At 34.6% G+C, this 15,483-nt stretch overlaps 1 protein-coding gene across 1 annotated transcript in view; it reads right to left on the reverse strand.

The window, feature by feature from the left end:
- The window catches only part of ANO3 (anoctamin 3), a 418,996-nt gene that overhangs the window by 19,975 nt on the left and 383,538 nt on the right, over positions 1-15,483 (reverse strand). The window contains 6 exon segments of the mRNA XM_062198061.1: positions 75-222; positions 2,869-3,021; positions 4,429-4,562; positions 7,859-7,956; positions 13,820-13,877; positions 14,606-14,717. Of these exon segments, the coding sequence (XP_062054045.1) occupies positions 75-222; positions 2,869-3,021; positions 4,429-4,562; positions 7,859-7,956; positions 13,820-13,877; positions 14,606-14,717 (703 nt within the window).

Here is a 15,483-nt window from a genome sequence, read left to right on the forward strand (position 1 = left end):
AAAACTTCCCAATACGTTCCCATTTTAATTACAAAGCAAAATATTCCAGGAAAATGCATAAATGTCAACCTTACTTTTCATTCTGTACTCCATGATGTGCACAGGGGCCATATTTGTATTCATAGACAAAACGTGGGATGTAATCAGACGTAATGGCAATTACAAATGCATTGGTGATCACAGCCAATATACCAATTCCTTCAAGAATTCCAAGCCAGATACCTGTCGGGAGAAAGATTAAAGAAGGTTTTTTTTGTTTGTTTGTTTGTTTGTTTTTTTTTTTTAAAGAAAACCCTCTAATCAATCAGATTTTGGAAAGATTTTACATAGGTTGGAATCGTATCTATGACCACTGTTCACTTTAATATAGTATAATATATTATCCCACTCCAAGTATTACAGCAATTATGTATCCTTCTTCTACCAAGAGAAAATAGACCTCCTCTAGAAAGATTTTTAAATTGATATATCATTAGGTGCTGGTTTGTGTCTGTGCTGATGAGACATGGCACGGATGTTAAAGATATTTCAAATCTCGACAAACAGAACTTGCTGAAGCAATAAAAACAATGAACAAAAATTATCCAGTTCTACTTGATTGTGTGCAGTCTGAAAGATCTATATTCATTACAATCTTTTTCTTTTTCTCTGTTAAGCGTCTTTTTGAGGGAAAAATACAAACAGGAAAACGAAGTTTGTGTTGGGATCTGCAAATTACTGTCAGTTGATATTTTCTACTTTTAGAAGGTCAATCTGGTATCTTATGGACAGACACAAAAGCTTTCGAAGTTGAAAAGAGAATTAACATACTTTGATTATGGTCAGAAATGATGTTTCATATAAGATTAAACTTAGCTTTAAAACTATAGATAAGAAAATAATCCTGAGAAAAAATATTCAGAAATGCTACTGGAGATTAAATATAGCATGGTCATTGCTTCCTGCGCTTGTTATTTTGAAAATCTTGGTAATGTGGTTACAATGAGTTGCAATTAAAAATAAACAAGTAAGAAAGTAGATTCAAGTTTACTTGATGGGGAAGTTATAAGACAAGACACTGACTTTTGTAAAAAAGCTTGATTACAACAAAAATAAACTTTTAATTTTACTGAAGTAATGATACTCAATCAAAAATAATAAATTTTTGTTATTAACAATTTTGGGAAAACAGTCTGTTTATTAGAAGGAAAGGGGTCAAATTTCAATTTTGTCAATACCAAATTCCAGAATAATCAAAATTCAAATAAAATCATAAATGACAAAAAATAACTAACAAACTGAAACAGAATAACAGACATCTAAAAATAATAATGCAAACAATGGTTTATAAAATCATGAGTTTCAAGGGCCTTTCTAAGAATGTCACAAATGATAACCAAAAAGGAAGTTGTATCAATTTGGTTATATACAAAATTTAAAACTTTATTCATGATCAAGTGAATAAATTAAATACTAGCATTTGAAAAATGTTTGCAATATATTCATATGTCAAAGGTTAATATTTTCAGTCTGGACACAGAGATTACCAAATCATATATAATTCCTAAAACATATAATTGCTAATAGTCATAAAGAAATAAAAATATATTGAATCTCATAGTTACAAAAATGCCAGTAGTGTAATAAGGTAAGGAATGTATTTAGTCTCTTTAGATCATCAAGGATGGAACAGTAGCAAAAGGAAATTTGTACTACATCTAGTATTGCTGAGGGAATGAGGAAATGTATATTCATGTGCTTAAGGAGGGACAGTAAATTGGCTCATTTCTGGAGGACTGTCACCAAATTATGTATCAAAAATTTAAATGTACATATTCTTAGAACAGAAGTTCCATTCTAGGAATTTATCATGAAGTAATAATTAGACAAAGAACACATAAAGCTGTTCACCTCAATGTTGCTTATAATAGTAAAAACTAAATACCTAAAAAGTAAAAAATAAATAGTAAAAACCACTAAAGCAATCTTAGCATTGCTATAGAACTGTGTTTATTTACATGTGAAGGTATATATCAAATCCTTTTAGGTTATGAATAAGTATTTGAAACAGCATACCTGAAATGAATATCCTCTCAACTAAGTTAGCATTCATTTCATTCCTTTGCTAACTAAAATTTAGATTTTGTGACGGTTGAAAGGGAGTACTATAAATAGGAACTCATGCTGTGCTAAGATCAGGCCATGTTGACTTTGACTTTTGTCCTACTATAACAAAATAGGAGGGTACTTTTGCAAGTTCATGGAAAATGAAGTCAAAAGATAAAAAAAAAATTAGAAATAAATGCATACAAGGAGTCTTCAAATAATTCATGGAAAACGCATATTTTGAAAAAAACAATGCATGGATTTTTTAAAAAAAATTCACTCCAAAATAAAATTACCTTTTAATTCCATTTTTCTATAAACCTTTTTAAATTCTCTCTTATGAGTTACTGGATAACTTAATAAAGAACAAATAATTGTTTCTCACTGTTATGGATGCTGGAAAGTCTACAATTCAGGTACCAGCAACTTCAGTGTGTGGTGAGAACCCTGTTCCTGGCTCCTCCCCCTTGGAGGGGACAAATGCTATGTCCTCACATGTCAGAAGGTAAAAGGGCAAACAGGGGACAAACACTGTATCCTTCCATGGCAGAAGAGTGGAAGAGAATGAACCACTCCTTCAAGTCCTATTGTTAGTGTCCTAACATTGCCCAGGAAGTCTCTGACCTCATGTCTTAATAATTTCTCAAAGGCTAAACCTTTCAACATTTAATATCACATTGATAATCAACTTATGAACATTGGGTAAGAACTCAAATCATTGAACATCTATTGTCATTATCAATGTAAAAAAAAAAGAAAAAACATTTATTTTCTAGTTCTTACCTATGTCAGTTGCTCGAGCTGGTAGAGGCCTCCGCCACTGGGTGACAAATTTGTATGCATCCAGCCTGATTTCAATGATATTGTTTAACAAAGCCAAAAGAGGTGCCAGAGGAAACGCAGCAACAAAGATGGTGGTAAAGCCAAATTGCAAAACTGTAAAACGACAGCATTAGAAATTTAATGATATACACCATATCATTTCTGACCATCTCCTTTGGACAAATCAGTACTTTATATAAATTGTGTTCAATGATTTCAACACCTCTATAAAATCAACAGGCTTATCTCACTTAACTGTTGAAAAAACTTCAGCTCATACGACTGTGTGACTAAGTGTTATACAAGTTTCGTAATTGATAGCCATCGTAATTGATAGCCAACTAGAAAACTATTCAACCTTGCATTCAGATTCAGATTTGAATGAATTTAAAGTCTGTGTGGTTTTCATCTCTCTGTAGTGAAGCATGAAAGAGGAAGTAAGAAAAAGATCAAAGAGAAAGAGTGGCAAAGGAGTAGGGGATGGAGGAAAAAGAAAAAAAAGGGAAGAAGAAAGATAGAAGAGAAAAAGGAAAAGGGGAAGAAGAAGAAGAGGAGGAGGAGGAAGACAGCAAAGAGGAGATGATCTTGAAAGGAAAATGGTTGGTTCTGGAAGGGGCCCTAAGGACCTGTAGTAATATTGCCCTCTCTTTCTATAGACAAGAAAACTGAGGGTCAGAGAAAAGTAAATGTCAAGGCCATACCCAGTGATTCTAACAGAATGGACATTTTTTATGTTCTTAATATAAATAAGTTTTGCAAAGATACTAAGACAGACTTGGTCTGAGCAAAGGTTTATTGTGAAAAACAATTATGGCTTTATTGGGTGGGATGGTATGTCTCCTAAACAAGAAATTGGTTTGGCTCCATTTTTCTCTTCAAAATATTTGCTCAAAAGCTAGGTGCTCCTCTGTGAGAAAAACATTCAAGTCAAATGTATGGCTTTCAGGGGATAAAAAAATGTGTGTCTTCCAAGGGTAATGCTTCATACCTCTAGCACACTGAGATAAAGCTGCAGATGTGTTTTGTTTTTTAAATTTTATTTAAAGTGTATAAGTTTCATGTATTTCACATACACAGATTTAGGAACATAGTGATACGTCCCACCTTATCCTCCCTCCTGCCCATGCTACAATTCTTCTTCCTCTTCTCTCTGTTATTCCTACTCTTCATTTTTACAAAGATCTATTTTCAGTTTACTTTATACCCATAAGTTTAACCCTACACTAAATATAGAGTTCAACAAATAGTATGAAGGAAAAACACTGTTCTTCAACAGTAGAGACAAGGACTGTAAACAATCATCAAATCTCAAAATGTCCATTTCACTTCAATATACTACATTTTAGGTACTCTGTTAGTTACCCCAGATCAGGGAAAACATATAATTGTCTTTTAGATCTGTTTTAGAATGTGTGGGGTTAAAAAGCAAAGGGATGGCTTTCTGTCTTGAACTTAAGCCCATGAGAAGTAGAAATACAATATCAAGGAAGCTGAACAGTTCTACAGAAGTTCTTCCCTTACCCATTTCTAAGTACTCATCCATCAGGCCATGAATGTTCATAGGCTGCAGATTCCAGTCATTTTCCCACTGAGGGATGGAAGTGTCTTGCATTCCCCGCTTGATTTTAAGGCGTGACCACCAGTTCTGAATCAACCTACATCACAGAGCAGACCACCAGTTTTTGAGCTCCTATTTAAGCATCTGGTACACAACAAATTGTGTAGTAAGACATGAGAAACACAACTAATCTTGGACTACACTAGCCATTCCTGAAAATTGGAGATTTGTAGGTCCCAACTTTAAAAAAAAAAAGTTTTTAAAAATCTCAAAGTAAAAAATGTTCTGGAAAAGTTTAAAATACTTTTTAAAAGCCTTTTAAAAAGTTTAGCACAGGAGAATAAGCCCCAGCCTTCCTGACCTCTTCTAGAGTTTATAAACACTTGAATATTTATATAGAAATTCATCCCCCATACACTAAGATGCTCCTTGATATTGATCAAATATTGTTTTCTAAGATTCCTTCTTCAATACCTGCCTATATAAATACTTAGACTCCTGTGTGTTGTGATTGGATCTGAGATCTTTATTGCTTGTAACCCAAAATCTTCTGGGTTGTGCCCTTTGACCATGAACAAAATCATATTCCACATAAAATAACTGAATCTTAGGTAGGATTTTAAAACAGAGGTTGCTGCAGCCACATCTCAGAGTACTAACCACTAGATGATCACGGCAAGCTATAGGTCGGGTTTTAACAGATCTAGTGTCTAGTTCCCCCCACCCTGCAAACCACTGGCTGTATGACTTTTACAAGCCACTTCATCTCTCTGAGTTTATATACATGAGGCATTTGACCATTAGTGATTCTATTCTGCTCCTGTAATTAAGAATTAATGTTAGACAATGGATTTGTCTCTATGAATCTATTTTCAGTCCTGGAAGGGAATAGTAGTACTTTCTCCATCCAGAAACTTTGCGATTATGTGATTCAGAAATATTCTGGCATACAAATATCAAAGACTTCTGGGTAATGAATTATTTAAGAAAAATTGTCTGCAGCAGAGGTGACTCTCCCAATTTTAATCACAGACCCGGAGCATCTGTGGCAGTTGAAAGAATAACCACAACTAGACTGAAACATCAGGCGAGGCTCCTAAGTGTGTCCCACAGAAGTTTCCTACAGAGCCTGGCAATGATGAAAAAGGGTTGAAGTTGTTTCTTTTTTATTTATTTTGGTTCTGTTTAAAGTTTCATTTAAAGAGTGAGACTATGAAAAGTTTGAAAACCACTGCTTTACTAACTATCCACTCCATCTAAATTTTCTTCCACAAAACTTTTGCCCAGGTTTTGGAAAAACACAGGCTGAATGTCTCTTGTCATAGTGCTCTTAGAATTTGCTGTATGAGATCCAGGCTGACCATCTGGGCAAGGCTATGATGAAAATGTGCTGTCAAAGCAAACTATAGACAATGATATCAAAAAGGAATCATTCTTCATACTAAAGTGAGTACTAAACCACCTTGTGAAGTACTCACAGCATATCAGGCCCCTAATTTCCTCAAGTACCTTCAAACAATGTTTCATAAATCCTGTTTCAAAAGAGATGAGTCACGGATAAAATGGAATGAGCTCCCAAATCCTCTGTCAGTTCTCTTCATTTAGAAGATTTACCTAAATCTCTTTTGAAAACTGAGTTCCTGTATAAAAACCTCTTTTCTAAAAGCTTCTGTCATTTGTGGTTAGCTCACTTCATTTTCATAAGTAAAAAAAGTCTATCTTTAAAATAAAAAAAAAAGCAGTCTCAGATAAATTTTAAGCTAAATTAGCAAGGAACAGAGAAGGAATTTGAACCAGCCAGATCTGGTGATTCCATAATCCATGCCCTAAGACTGCCAGAATTTAACAAAATTCTTTGTGGAAAAATCCCAGAGACAATATCATTTCTGAAACCCACATGTCTCTGGCCAGGAATGTTCTGACAAAATTTGGAGGCCAAGAAAGAAATACAAAATCACTACTACTTGGTTACTAAGCCTGAGCTATATATGTCATCAATCAACTAACCAGTCTGCTCCCATAGTCAGGAAATTATTCAAAATAGTTATATCTGTAAACTTTTATTATTAGGTTCCAAAGTTTTAGTGCTAAATTGTTTCAAATACCCTAGATTTTGAAAGAAAGTATATTTAAATACATGTAAACATGGACAATAAGCATCTCAGTCAGCAGGTTAAATTTCTTTTGTCAGCTTAATTTCATCCAAAAGGGCAAAAGTAGAATTATTATTTGATATTATCACTGTGAATACTGTTCTAATGATTTCTTTCTTTTCTGGTATCTGTAACAGAGTACAAAACCTCCCATCCAGGATTTTATCTTTGTTTTATTATTTTGGGAGGGGTAAAGGCTCTCCTTATTTAATAATTCTATTCTGATGGTAGCCAAAATAAACCAGAAAATTATTTTTATTCTTAAGAACTTATATTGTCAATAATATTTTTAAAACAGGGGTGGGTGTTTATTCTATAGGCCACCTCTTGGGATACCCATATCTCATATTGGACTGTCTCAGTTTGAAGTCTGATTTAGGTTCCTACTAATGTACTCCTTGGGAGGTGGCAGTGATGGCTTAAGCAATTGGGTTCCTGCCATCCATGAGCGAATCTTGGATGGAGTTCCTGGTCCTGGCTTCAGCCTGGCCCAACTCCATTTATTGTGGGCATTTAGGGAGTAAATCAGTGGATAGGAGTATATGTGCTCACTCTCTCTTATTTTTATGTATCTCAAATTTTAAAAAATAGTTTATAATTTAAAAAGATCAAGAAGTGTCTTAAATAATTTAACAAGTAACTCTACATCCATTATTCTCCTTAACCCTTCCAACTGTTCTTGAGATGGACATGAAAGCTGCTCCCTTCTTAAAGATGTGAACCTGAGGCTCAAAAGGCTCATTAACTTCCACATGGTCACAAACACACTAAGGGGCAGAGTGGGGAATGAACCCTTATCCGTCTGATGACCACACCCAATTTCTTAGACACTACTCACATTACTTCTTTCTTCTTTATAGCAATATATATAATGGAAGTTAAAAAGTGACATGCTCTGGGCTGGTGTTGTGGCTGCCACCTGCAACACCAGCATCCCATGTGGGTGGTAGTTTGAGTAGCAGTGGTTCCACTTCCAATCCAGCTCTCTGCTACTGGTCTGGGAAAAACAGCAGAAGATGGCCCAAGTGTTTGGGCCCCTTTTATCCACGTGGGAGACCCAGATGAAACTCCTGGCTTCTGGCTAAGGCCTGACCCATCTCCAGCTGTTGCAGCCATCTGGTTAGTAAATCAGCTAATGGAAGATCTCTTTCTACCTCTATCCACCTCATTCTGTCTCTCCCTCTGTGTAACTGACTTTCACATAAATAAATAGATCTTAAAAAAAAAATAATATGCTCACGGGTATCCCAGTTCCATGAAGTTGTTCCATATTTGTTTCAAAAACATTATAACACCCATCTGGAGGCAGAGGTCTATCAAACAGCCACTAGGATGACACTGGAAAAGAATCATAAGAATATGACAATGATCTTCCTCTTTCCAGATGGCTCAAATATCCCACCTGTAAATTATACATGGAATTCTAAATTCAAGTTACACTATCAGATGCATAGTAAATAAAATACAAACAAGAAAGGAACAGCGTGATTGAAGATAGTTAACAGAAATTTTTCAGTAATTACTAGGTATTACTGATCAAAATTATAACAGTAACGACAAAGCTAGACTTTATTAAACAACTCTGCCAAGCTTTGAGTTGGGTGAGATCACATTTAAACAATGCTATCAAAGCAACGCGAGGCAGCTTCAGAAAAACATACGGATGGATTTCAAATTTGTTTGCACCAAAACAGGCTTATCTTTTAACTGCTTTTTGAATTTTTAAAGTACCCTTGTTTAGCTATTAAGAATCAGGTAGAAGAAACGTAAATCATTATTGCATTATTTTTAAAAAGATTTTTAATTTCAATTTAGATTCACAAAAGCCAGGCAAAAATAGTACAGTTTACATTTACTCCTCAATCAATTATGTCTGCTGCTTCTTGTATAACCTGATGTATTTGTCAAAGCTAGGAGACTGACATTATTAGGTTGCAACGGACTACACTAGATTCTATTCAGATTTTATCCGTTGTTTACTTTTTTTTAAATTTTATTCTAATATTTTGTTTTGTTTTGTTCTATGCTCCTTTACAAACCAATATACCTACTCCATTGCATTTGTTTTTCATGTCCCCCAAGCCTCTTTTGGCCTGGGCAATTTTTCATAAGTTGTACAGTTTAAAGGATTACTAGATGGGTTTTCTATGAACTTCCCTAACAGGATTTGTCTTACGGTTTTCTTGTGTTGAGACTGGTATTATGTATTCTGAGGTGGATCCCACAGAAGTGAAGTGTCAATTTCATCACAAGTCTCAGAGCTGCACGATAGCCACATGATATCATTGGTAATGTTCACCTTCATCAATTGCATGAAGTAGTATACTTCAGATATGTTCCCTGAGAACTTACTCAGTTTGTTCTATCTTCTGCTCTTTAGAAGTTAGCTAATAATGTTAACCTACTTTCAAGATGGAGGGAAAGTATTAAACTTTACCTGGAGAGAGACAATCTACATAAATGAGGACCTTCACAAAGTTCATGCAAAAATATGTATTATGAAAAAAACTATGAATGGATTTCAAGACTATTTTTGTAACAAAGTAAACTTATTTTTTAAATATATTACCCATAAAGTTTTCCACATATACTTATATTACAATACACTTTTAAATGCCTTTTAAAATATTGTCAACTTTTATCTATTTTTATTTGAAAAGAAGAGAAACAGAACGTCATGGAGGAAGGGAGAGGGAAGAAAACAAAGATTTTCCATCCACTGATTCACTGTAAAATTGCCTGTAACAGCTGAGGGTAGGCCAGGACAAGGCTGAGAACCTAGAACTCAATCTGGTCTCCCACACTTGTGTCAGTGACTCAAGAACTTGAGCCTTCCAAGGTGCACATCAGCAGGGAACTGGAATTGGAAGCAGAATTGGCACTCAAAACAAGGTGCTGTGACATGGAACGTGTAAATTCCAAGCAGAGTTCTAGCCACTGTGCCAAATACCTCCCCCTATAATGTATTTTTAAGTGATAAATATGTACATCAAAATGTTTGTCAGTATGATCCCAGCGTTCCCTCCTCTGTGCTCTTGTGGATTTTCATTTAGTTGGTATTAGAAATCAATACCAACAAAATATAATTTCAATGAAAATTGCACCCAAACATTTCACTTCAGAAGATCTTTGGGTAGGTAAACAAGTCTGATTCTTTAAAATGGGGGGGGGGGGGGTTCATGTCCTGCTCATAGGGATGCTAGTCTCTGTGGCTTTGATTTCACAGTTTCTATTTCTATCAAATCAGTACTAGTGGGACTTCAAAAAGGGAAAAATAATTGGGACACAAAGAACCTGCTTTTTTTGTTCCAAGCCAGTAATTTAACATTCTCCAATCTGAGCCAGAAGGTAAGCTTGCCAGTGGTCATACTTCTTGTGTGGAGAGGTTTAAATTCTTCCATCGAAGCATGTCTCTTTCTTCCAGGGTGCCCTGAACTTTGAATTTAGGGTCCCCTGAACTCTGCAAGATATATGTGATAAATGGGTTTCATAGACTGTCTGAAGTAGAATAATTATTAAGCCACAGGGGCAGGTCACAGATCACAGCAGCAAACTGAAGCTCTTCATTTTTGTAGGGAGACTTAGAAGCAAATTATCTTCCTCAAGGTCATTTAAGGTTGGCTGGTGCTATGGGGAAGCAATCCCTGGTTTCCTGCTTCCTGATCCACTGCTCTTTTCACCATGCTAAAGGTGAATTCTGTTCACCAAATGTGTTTGTTGCCTTGAAATATGGCTTTAGCACAAGCATATTATTATACAGACCAGGAGAAAATAAGGAAAACCAGACACCAAAGTGATTGAGCACATAAAGAATAGGCTAAAATGTGGAGGCTGGAAGACAGTCCTTTTATAATTTCATGGAAACTCAGCCTTGATGAATTTGTGATTTATAAGAAAGAAAAAGACAACCAATTACTTATGAAAGTCTACTACAGTCATGTAATGATAGCTTTGAGCTAAAGCTATTAACTCAATACTTTACAATTCATCTGGTAAAAGGTGATCATATTTAGACTGTGTAAAAGAGCATGAATGACTATGCAGAAGACCAAGGCATCCATTCCAACTGTACCACACAAAATTATATCGTTATCAAAATGATAACGGCCAAGCCAAGGTTAGGGGATTTCACATATTTGTCCACTTTTTTTCTCTTAGCAAAATAATAATAATCACTACCATCATCATCATCACTTAGAAAAATAAATGTTTTCTATGTTCTCTCTTGTGCCTACAAACTATCCCATTGGACAGTAGAACCTACGGTGTTCACAGATGCTAAAACTACACTGCTTAGATTAAATAACTCCTTTAACTTGTAAGTACATTTGTGTAATATTAAGCAAGTTATACAACTTTTCTATGCTTTTTATACAACTTTTCTATGCTTTTGCTTCCACATGCATAAAATAGATAAAATAATAGAATTGCTGTGAGGATTAATTTTAATGACTATAAGTAGAACACTTAGCAACAATTGTTGGAACATGCTAGCATGCAGTAAAAGCATTCAATAAATGCTAGTTATTATTAAAAACTTTAATATTGAATTTACATAATATATTAATGTAAAATATAATATAGCTATTCACACAGCCAGTTTAGACAGCTCCTAAATGTTCTAAACCAAATTATAACACATTTTTCTTGCTTTATAATGGTTATCATTAATTTTTCCTGGTATTTTACATGTGCAATCTAATTTAATCTATCAGCAGCCAATATTGAGGCAGTTGTTCTTACTACCAGTTTACAAAAGCAGGAGTTGAAGCTTATAGATATTACAATCATGCATCTGGATGGGACAAGATTAGAATGTAGACTATAAGAATCCAAGAAAAAATATGTAATTTTCATGGTTATGTCCTATCTTCAAATCATTAACATAATCAAAGAAGAGAAAGGGACTTCTTCATTTGTACACTTCATAATGTTCAGCAGAGGCCTGTCATGCAGTAATGTCAATAAGTATGACTTATATGAATAATTTCAGAGGGTCAATTCTAATATTCTATTATGTATACCTTTTATATGCACACTTCTATGATTTCTAACGTAGATCATATACCAAATAGTTAAGTCAATTGATTCCTTTTTCAAAATAAGTAATCATTTGTTGGAAATGGCTACCACATATCATATATTTTGTGACAAATGTTTAGGATTGCCCTATAACAGTTACCTGACACAAATACTATTCTCATTTCCCCTGAATTTTCAAAGACAAATCAAGATGTCTATTACTTTCATAATTAAGAATCAAAATATCAAATTAAACAAAATCACTGGTGACAAAAGCACCATCAGTATGCAGATCTATGTGGCTATAAGTGCTCTATCCTCCACTTTACTCTTGCTAACTCCAGCCGAACACTCCAGCAAAAAGTAATTTGGATCCCCCAAAAGGGGGGTGATCAGTACTTTAGTCATCATTCTGGGTCATGAAAGAAAGTTGGATCTGGGGAATCTAGGCCGTCCAGGGGTTAAGAAAGGCCTGAGTGTGTCTTTGGCCAAAAGAATATTAGTACCCAGATAGCAGTGGAGAAAGAGCATTGATAAAGATCAGCGATAATTTATAGAATTTTTACAGAAATAATTTATATAATTTTTATAGTCTCAGACCAAGGATTGTGCTTGTTAGGTAAATTACCTCTTATCTGTAAGCAACTTAGCAATTTAAACAGTACTACTGACAATTTAGGATGAGGAAATGGCTATTCAGAGAGGCTGAATCAAGGCAAAGAGTCAGGTTTGCAATGATAAAACATAAGTTCTTAGGAAGCTTTAGGTTCTATTCATATATTCCAATCAATTTCTAGAATGCTCTGGGATAACATAAATGAAGGCTCCCTCTATCTTGAGACTGAAGGAACCTTTTAAATAAAGACTGGAAATACCTCCACCCTCAGTTTCCTCAGTTTTTGAGGAGTATTTTCTTAGACTCGTCATATTATGACTTCTACTAACACCATCTTATGTTCAACTGGATTTTATATTAGAATAACTAAAATAATTTTGAACTATAGAAGTAACAGACATTCTGACCAATGATATAGAGCAGAGCTCATAAAGAGACACAATTATAAGTTATGATATGAAAATCTAGAATCTCATTTTGCTGAAATCAAATAATGTATTTTTATCAAATATGTGGCTTCCAGTTGAGGAGAAAATGCTTAACTACTCTTTACAGCAAAATAGATGCTTAATGGTCAAACATATCTAAGTATTAGAGAAATAATATTTTAGCATGATACAAATTGTAAAATCCACTAAAGAAAGTTCTATACAGTTTTGTGAAAAATATCAAAATAAAATAAAAACGTAAAGAACAATGGGGAAAGTGTTTGGCATAGTGATTAAACTTTCCATTGGGACTCTTGCAAAACATACCAGAGTGCTGGGGTTCTAGTTCCAGCTCTGGTTCTGATTTCCTTTTCCCTCTAATGCTCACCCTGGAAGGCAGCAAGTGATGGCTCAAATACCTGGGTTCTTGTCACTCACATCAGGGACCTGAATTGAGCTCCTGGCTCTTGACTTTACCTGTTCCATCCCCAGGAGGCATTTGGGAAGTGAATCAGTAGATGGGAGTGTTCTCTCTCTCTCTCTCTCTCTCTCTCTCTCTCTCTCTCAGCATCTCTCACATTCTGTGTCTCTATATCTCTCAAATACATTAAAAATGAATACATAATTTTAAAGGATACAGAAAAAACTGGAAAAACATAAACATATTGTATATTCTCACTGAGACTGAGTGGTTCTTCAGAATTCCACTCCCTGCTTGTTGTGTATGATCATGCTTCCACTCAGACTTTTGCCAACAGAAAATTTTTAATTTTAAGCAATATAATAGTCAAAATATTTTTTCTTTTTATTTTGGTATCTTTAATTATGAATGAGATAAGGAATATTTTATATGATGTTTGGACATTTTGTATTTCTATGTATGGATAATACTTCAACCCATTTTCTTTAGATTGGTTTCTTACTAATTTATAAACTAGTAAAATTAGGCTCTAGTATTTCAAATTTGAAAATATGTGACTGTTTCCTTTCTGAATTCAGGGGAACTTTTCTCTAAAATAATATGTCTTTAACTTGCCTGGACTTCCCTGAACTTCAGCTTCTCTCCCAAGGCCCTTTACTCCCACGGTCAGTGGCCCAAGTCCATCCTCTCACCCACCCTCACAGGGCTACTTACTTCCTCCAGTCTCCACCGGTTAAAAAGTTTGTTGTATTTTCCTGGGTGGCCTACAAATCTGTGAAAAGGCATTTTAGATAATTAGTAGTTAACTGGAGATTACTGAAGAACATGTACTAACACATCACAGAGAGTGCGTGTGTGGGTAGATATAAACGTTCATTGGCACAATTTGTCCCCAAACAATTCATTTTTGCTATGCTTAGACAACATCAAAGTACTTGACCTAAAAAGGACAAAATGATTCAAAGAACGCAATACCAATGGGTTGAGAAAGTTCAAAATAACCAAATGACTTTTTCCATTTTCACAAGCAGAGTTTTAATGTCTTGCCCATCCAATTAATGAATATTAAAAGAATTTGCTGAATTGTTTGGATTCAAATCTTTCTAGCTTCTGTATGTTTCCATGGCACTGGGTAGAGTGTTAAGTGAATGTAAACTAGAAATATTAAATTAATAAGCCTCTTTTTCATATTTTACAGCAAACTTTGAAAACAAAAAATTGTAACCCCAGGTTACACACAAAAAAAATATTTTCTTCTTTAACGAAGTCATTACTGATTAATGGATGGTTCTAATTCAACTTAAATATGGCAAATAGGGTTCCTTTTTGCCAACATTAATAGGTTTTGGCTATCAGAAGTAATTTGAGTGAGAATACATGTGAAGACTGATTAACAGATTTACAAAGTAGAAGACAAGAATTTACCAGTTCTGTTAATTAATGGACAATGAAACTGATGACCCTGTGTGTGCACAAAAATAACGCATAAAGGTGACTTACCTCCCCAAAAAGAAAGCAATATAGAAGATAGAACTGTTTAAATTGACAAACTGGAAGAGGAACATCTTCAAGGCAAAGCTGTTTTCCCATTCAGATTCTGTTCGAGGATATTCTAAAAAGAATATAAATTGCATTTCTGTAGATGAGTGACCAAACTGTGCACATGGAATCAGAAGAAGCCTCATGGTCAAGTTTTGGTTTAGTACTACCCTAGTTCAATGATGTACTTAGTGTTTCTGAGTTTTAATGCCTGTGTCTGCAAAGTGTGAATGATAATATCTGCTGTAAAAATTTGATGAAATGACCCAATAAGATTACCATCATGCTTTCCCACTAGCTATAAAATTGTTCCCTGTTATTAATATAAAACCATTGTCAAGATTACATTTACTATTTTCAGTAGAAGTAACCATAAGTATTGGATAAATCTGTCACTAACTCAAACACACTTATACACAATATACAGACCTAAATTGTCCACAGAGTTCTTTGAAGAATGAACATTTTGTGTGTATAATGAAGCAGAATGGTCAAAGAAAAGAGGGGTGCTTCCATCAGAAGAGCTGAGTTCTTGTCTCATTCTTACCCTATTGCAAGAAATCAAAAGCAGATCTCTTCACATTTTTGTAATACATTTTTGCCATTTGTGCAATGAGGGATTTAGGTAAGATAATATCTAAGAATGCTGTCAACTCATGTCTGATGTTTCCATGATGCAAAGGAAAAAAAAAAGAAGATGAGAGAGATTGGATCAAATTGGCAGCATGTACTGCAGTCTCAGCTCAGTTTCCAAATAAATGATTTTAAAAAGAAGTCCCTCTGATATTTTGATGTAGTTGAAGAATTCAAGAAAGATTAAAAAAAAAGAAAGATGAGAT

This window comes from Lepus europaeus, chromosome 7 (assembly GCF_033115175.1).
Source record: "Lepus europaeus isolate LE1 chromosome 7, mLepTim1.pri, whole genome shotgun sequence".
NCBI lineage: Eukaryota > Metazoa > Chordata > Mammalia > Lagomorpha > Leporidae > Lepus > Lepus europaeus.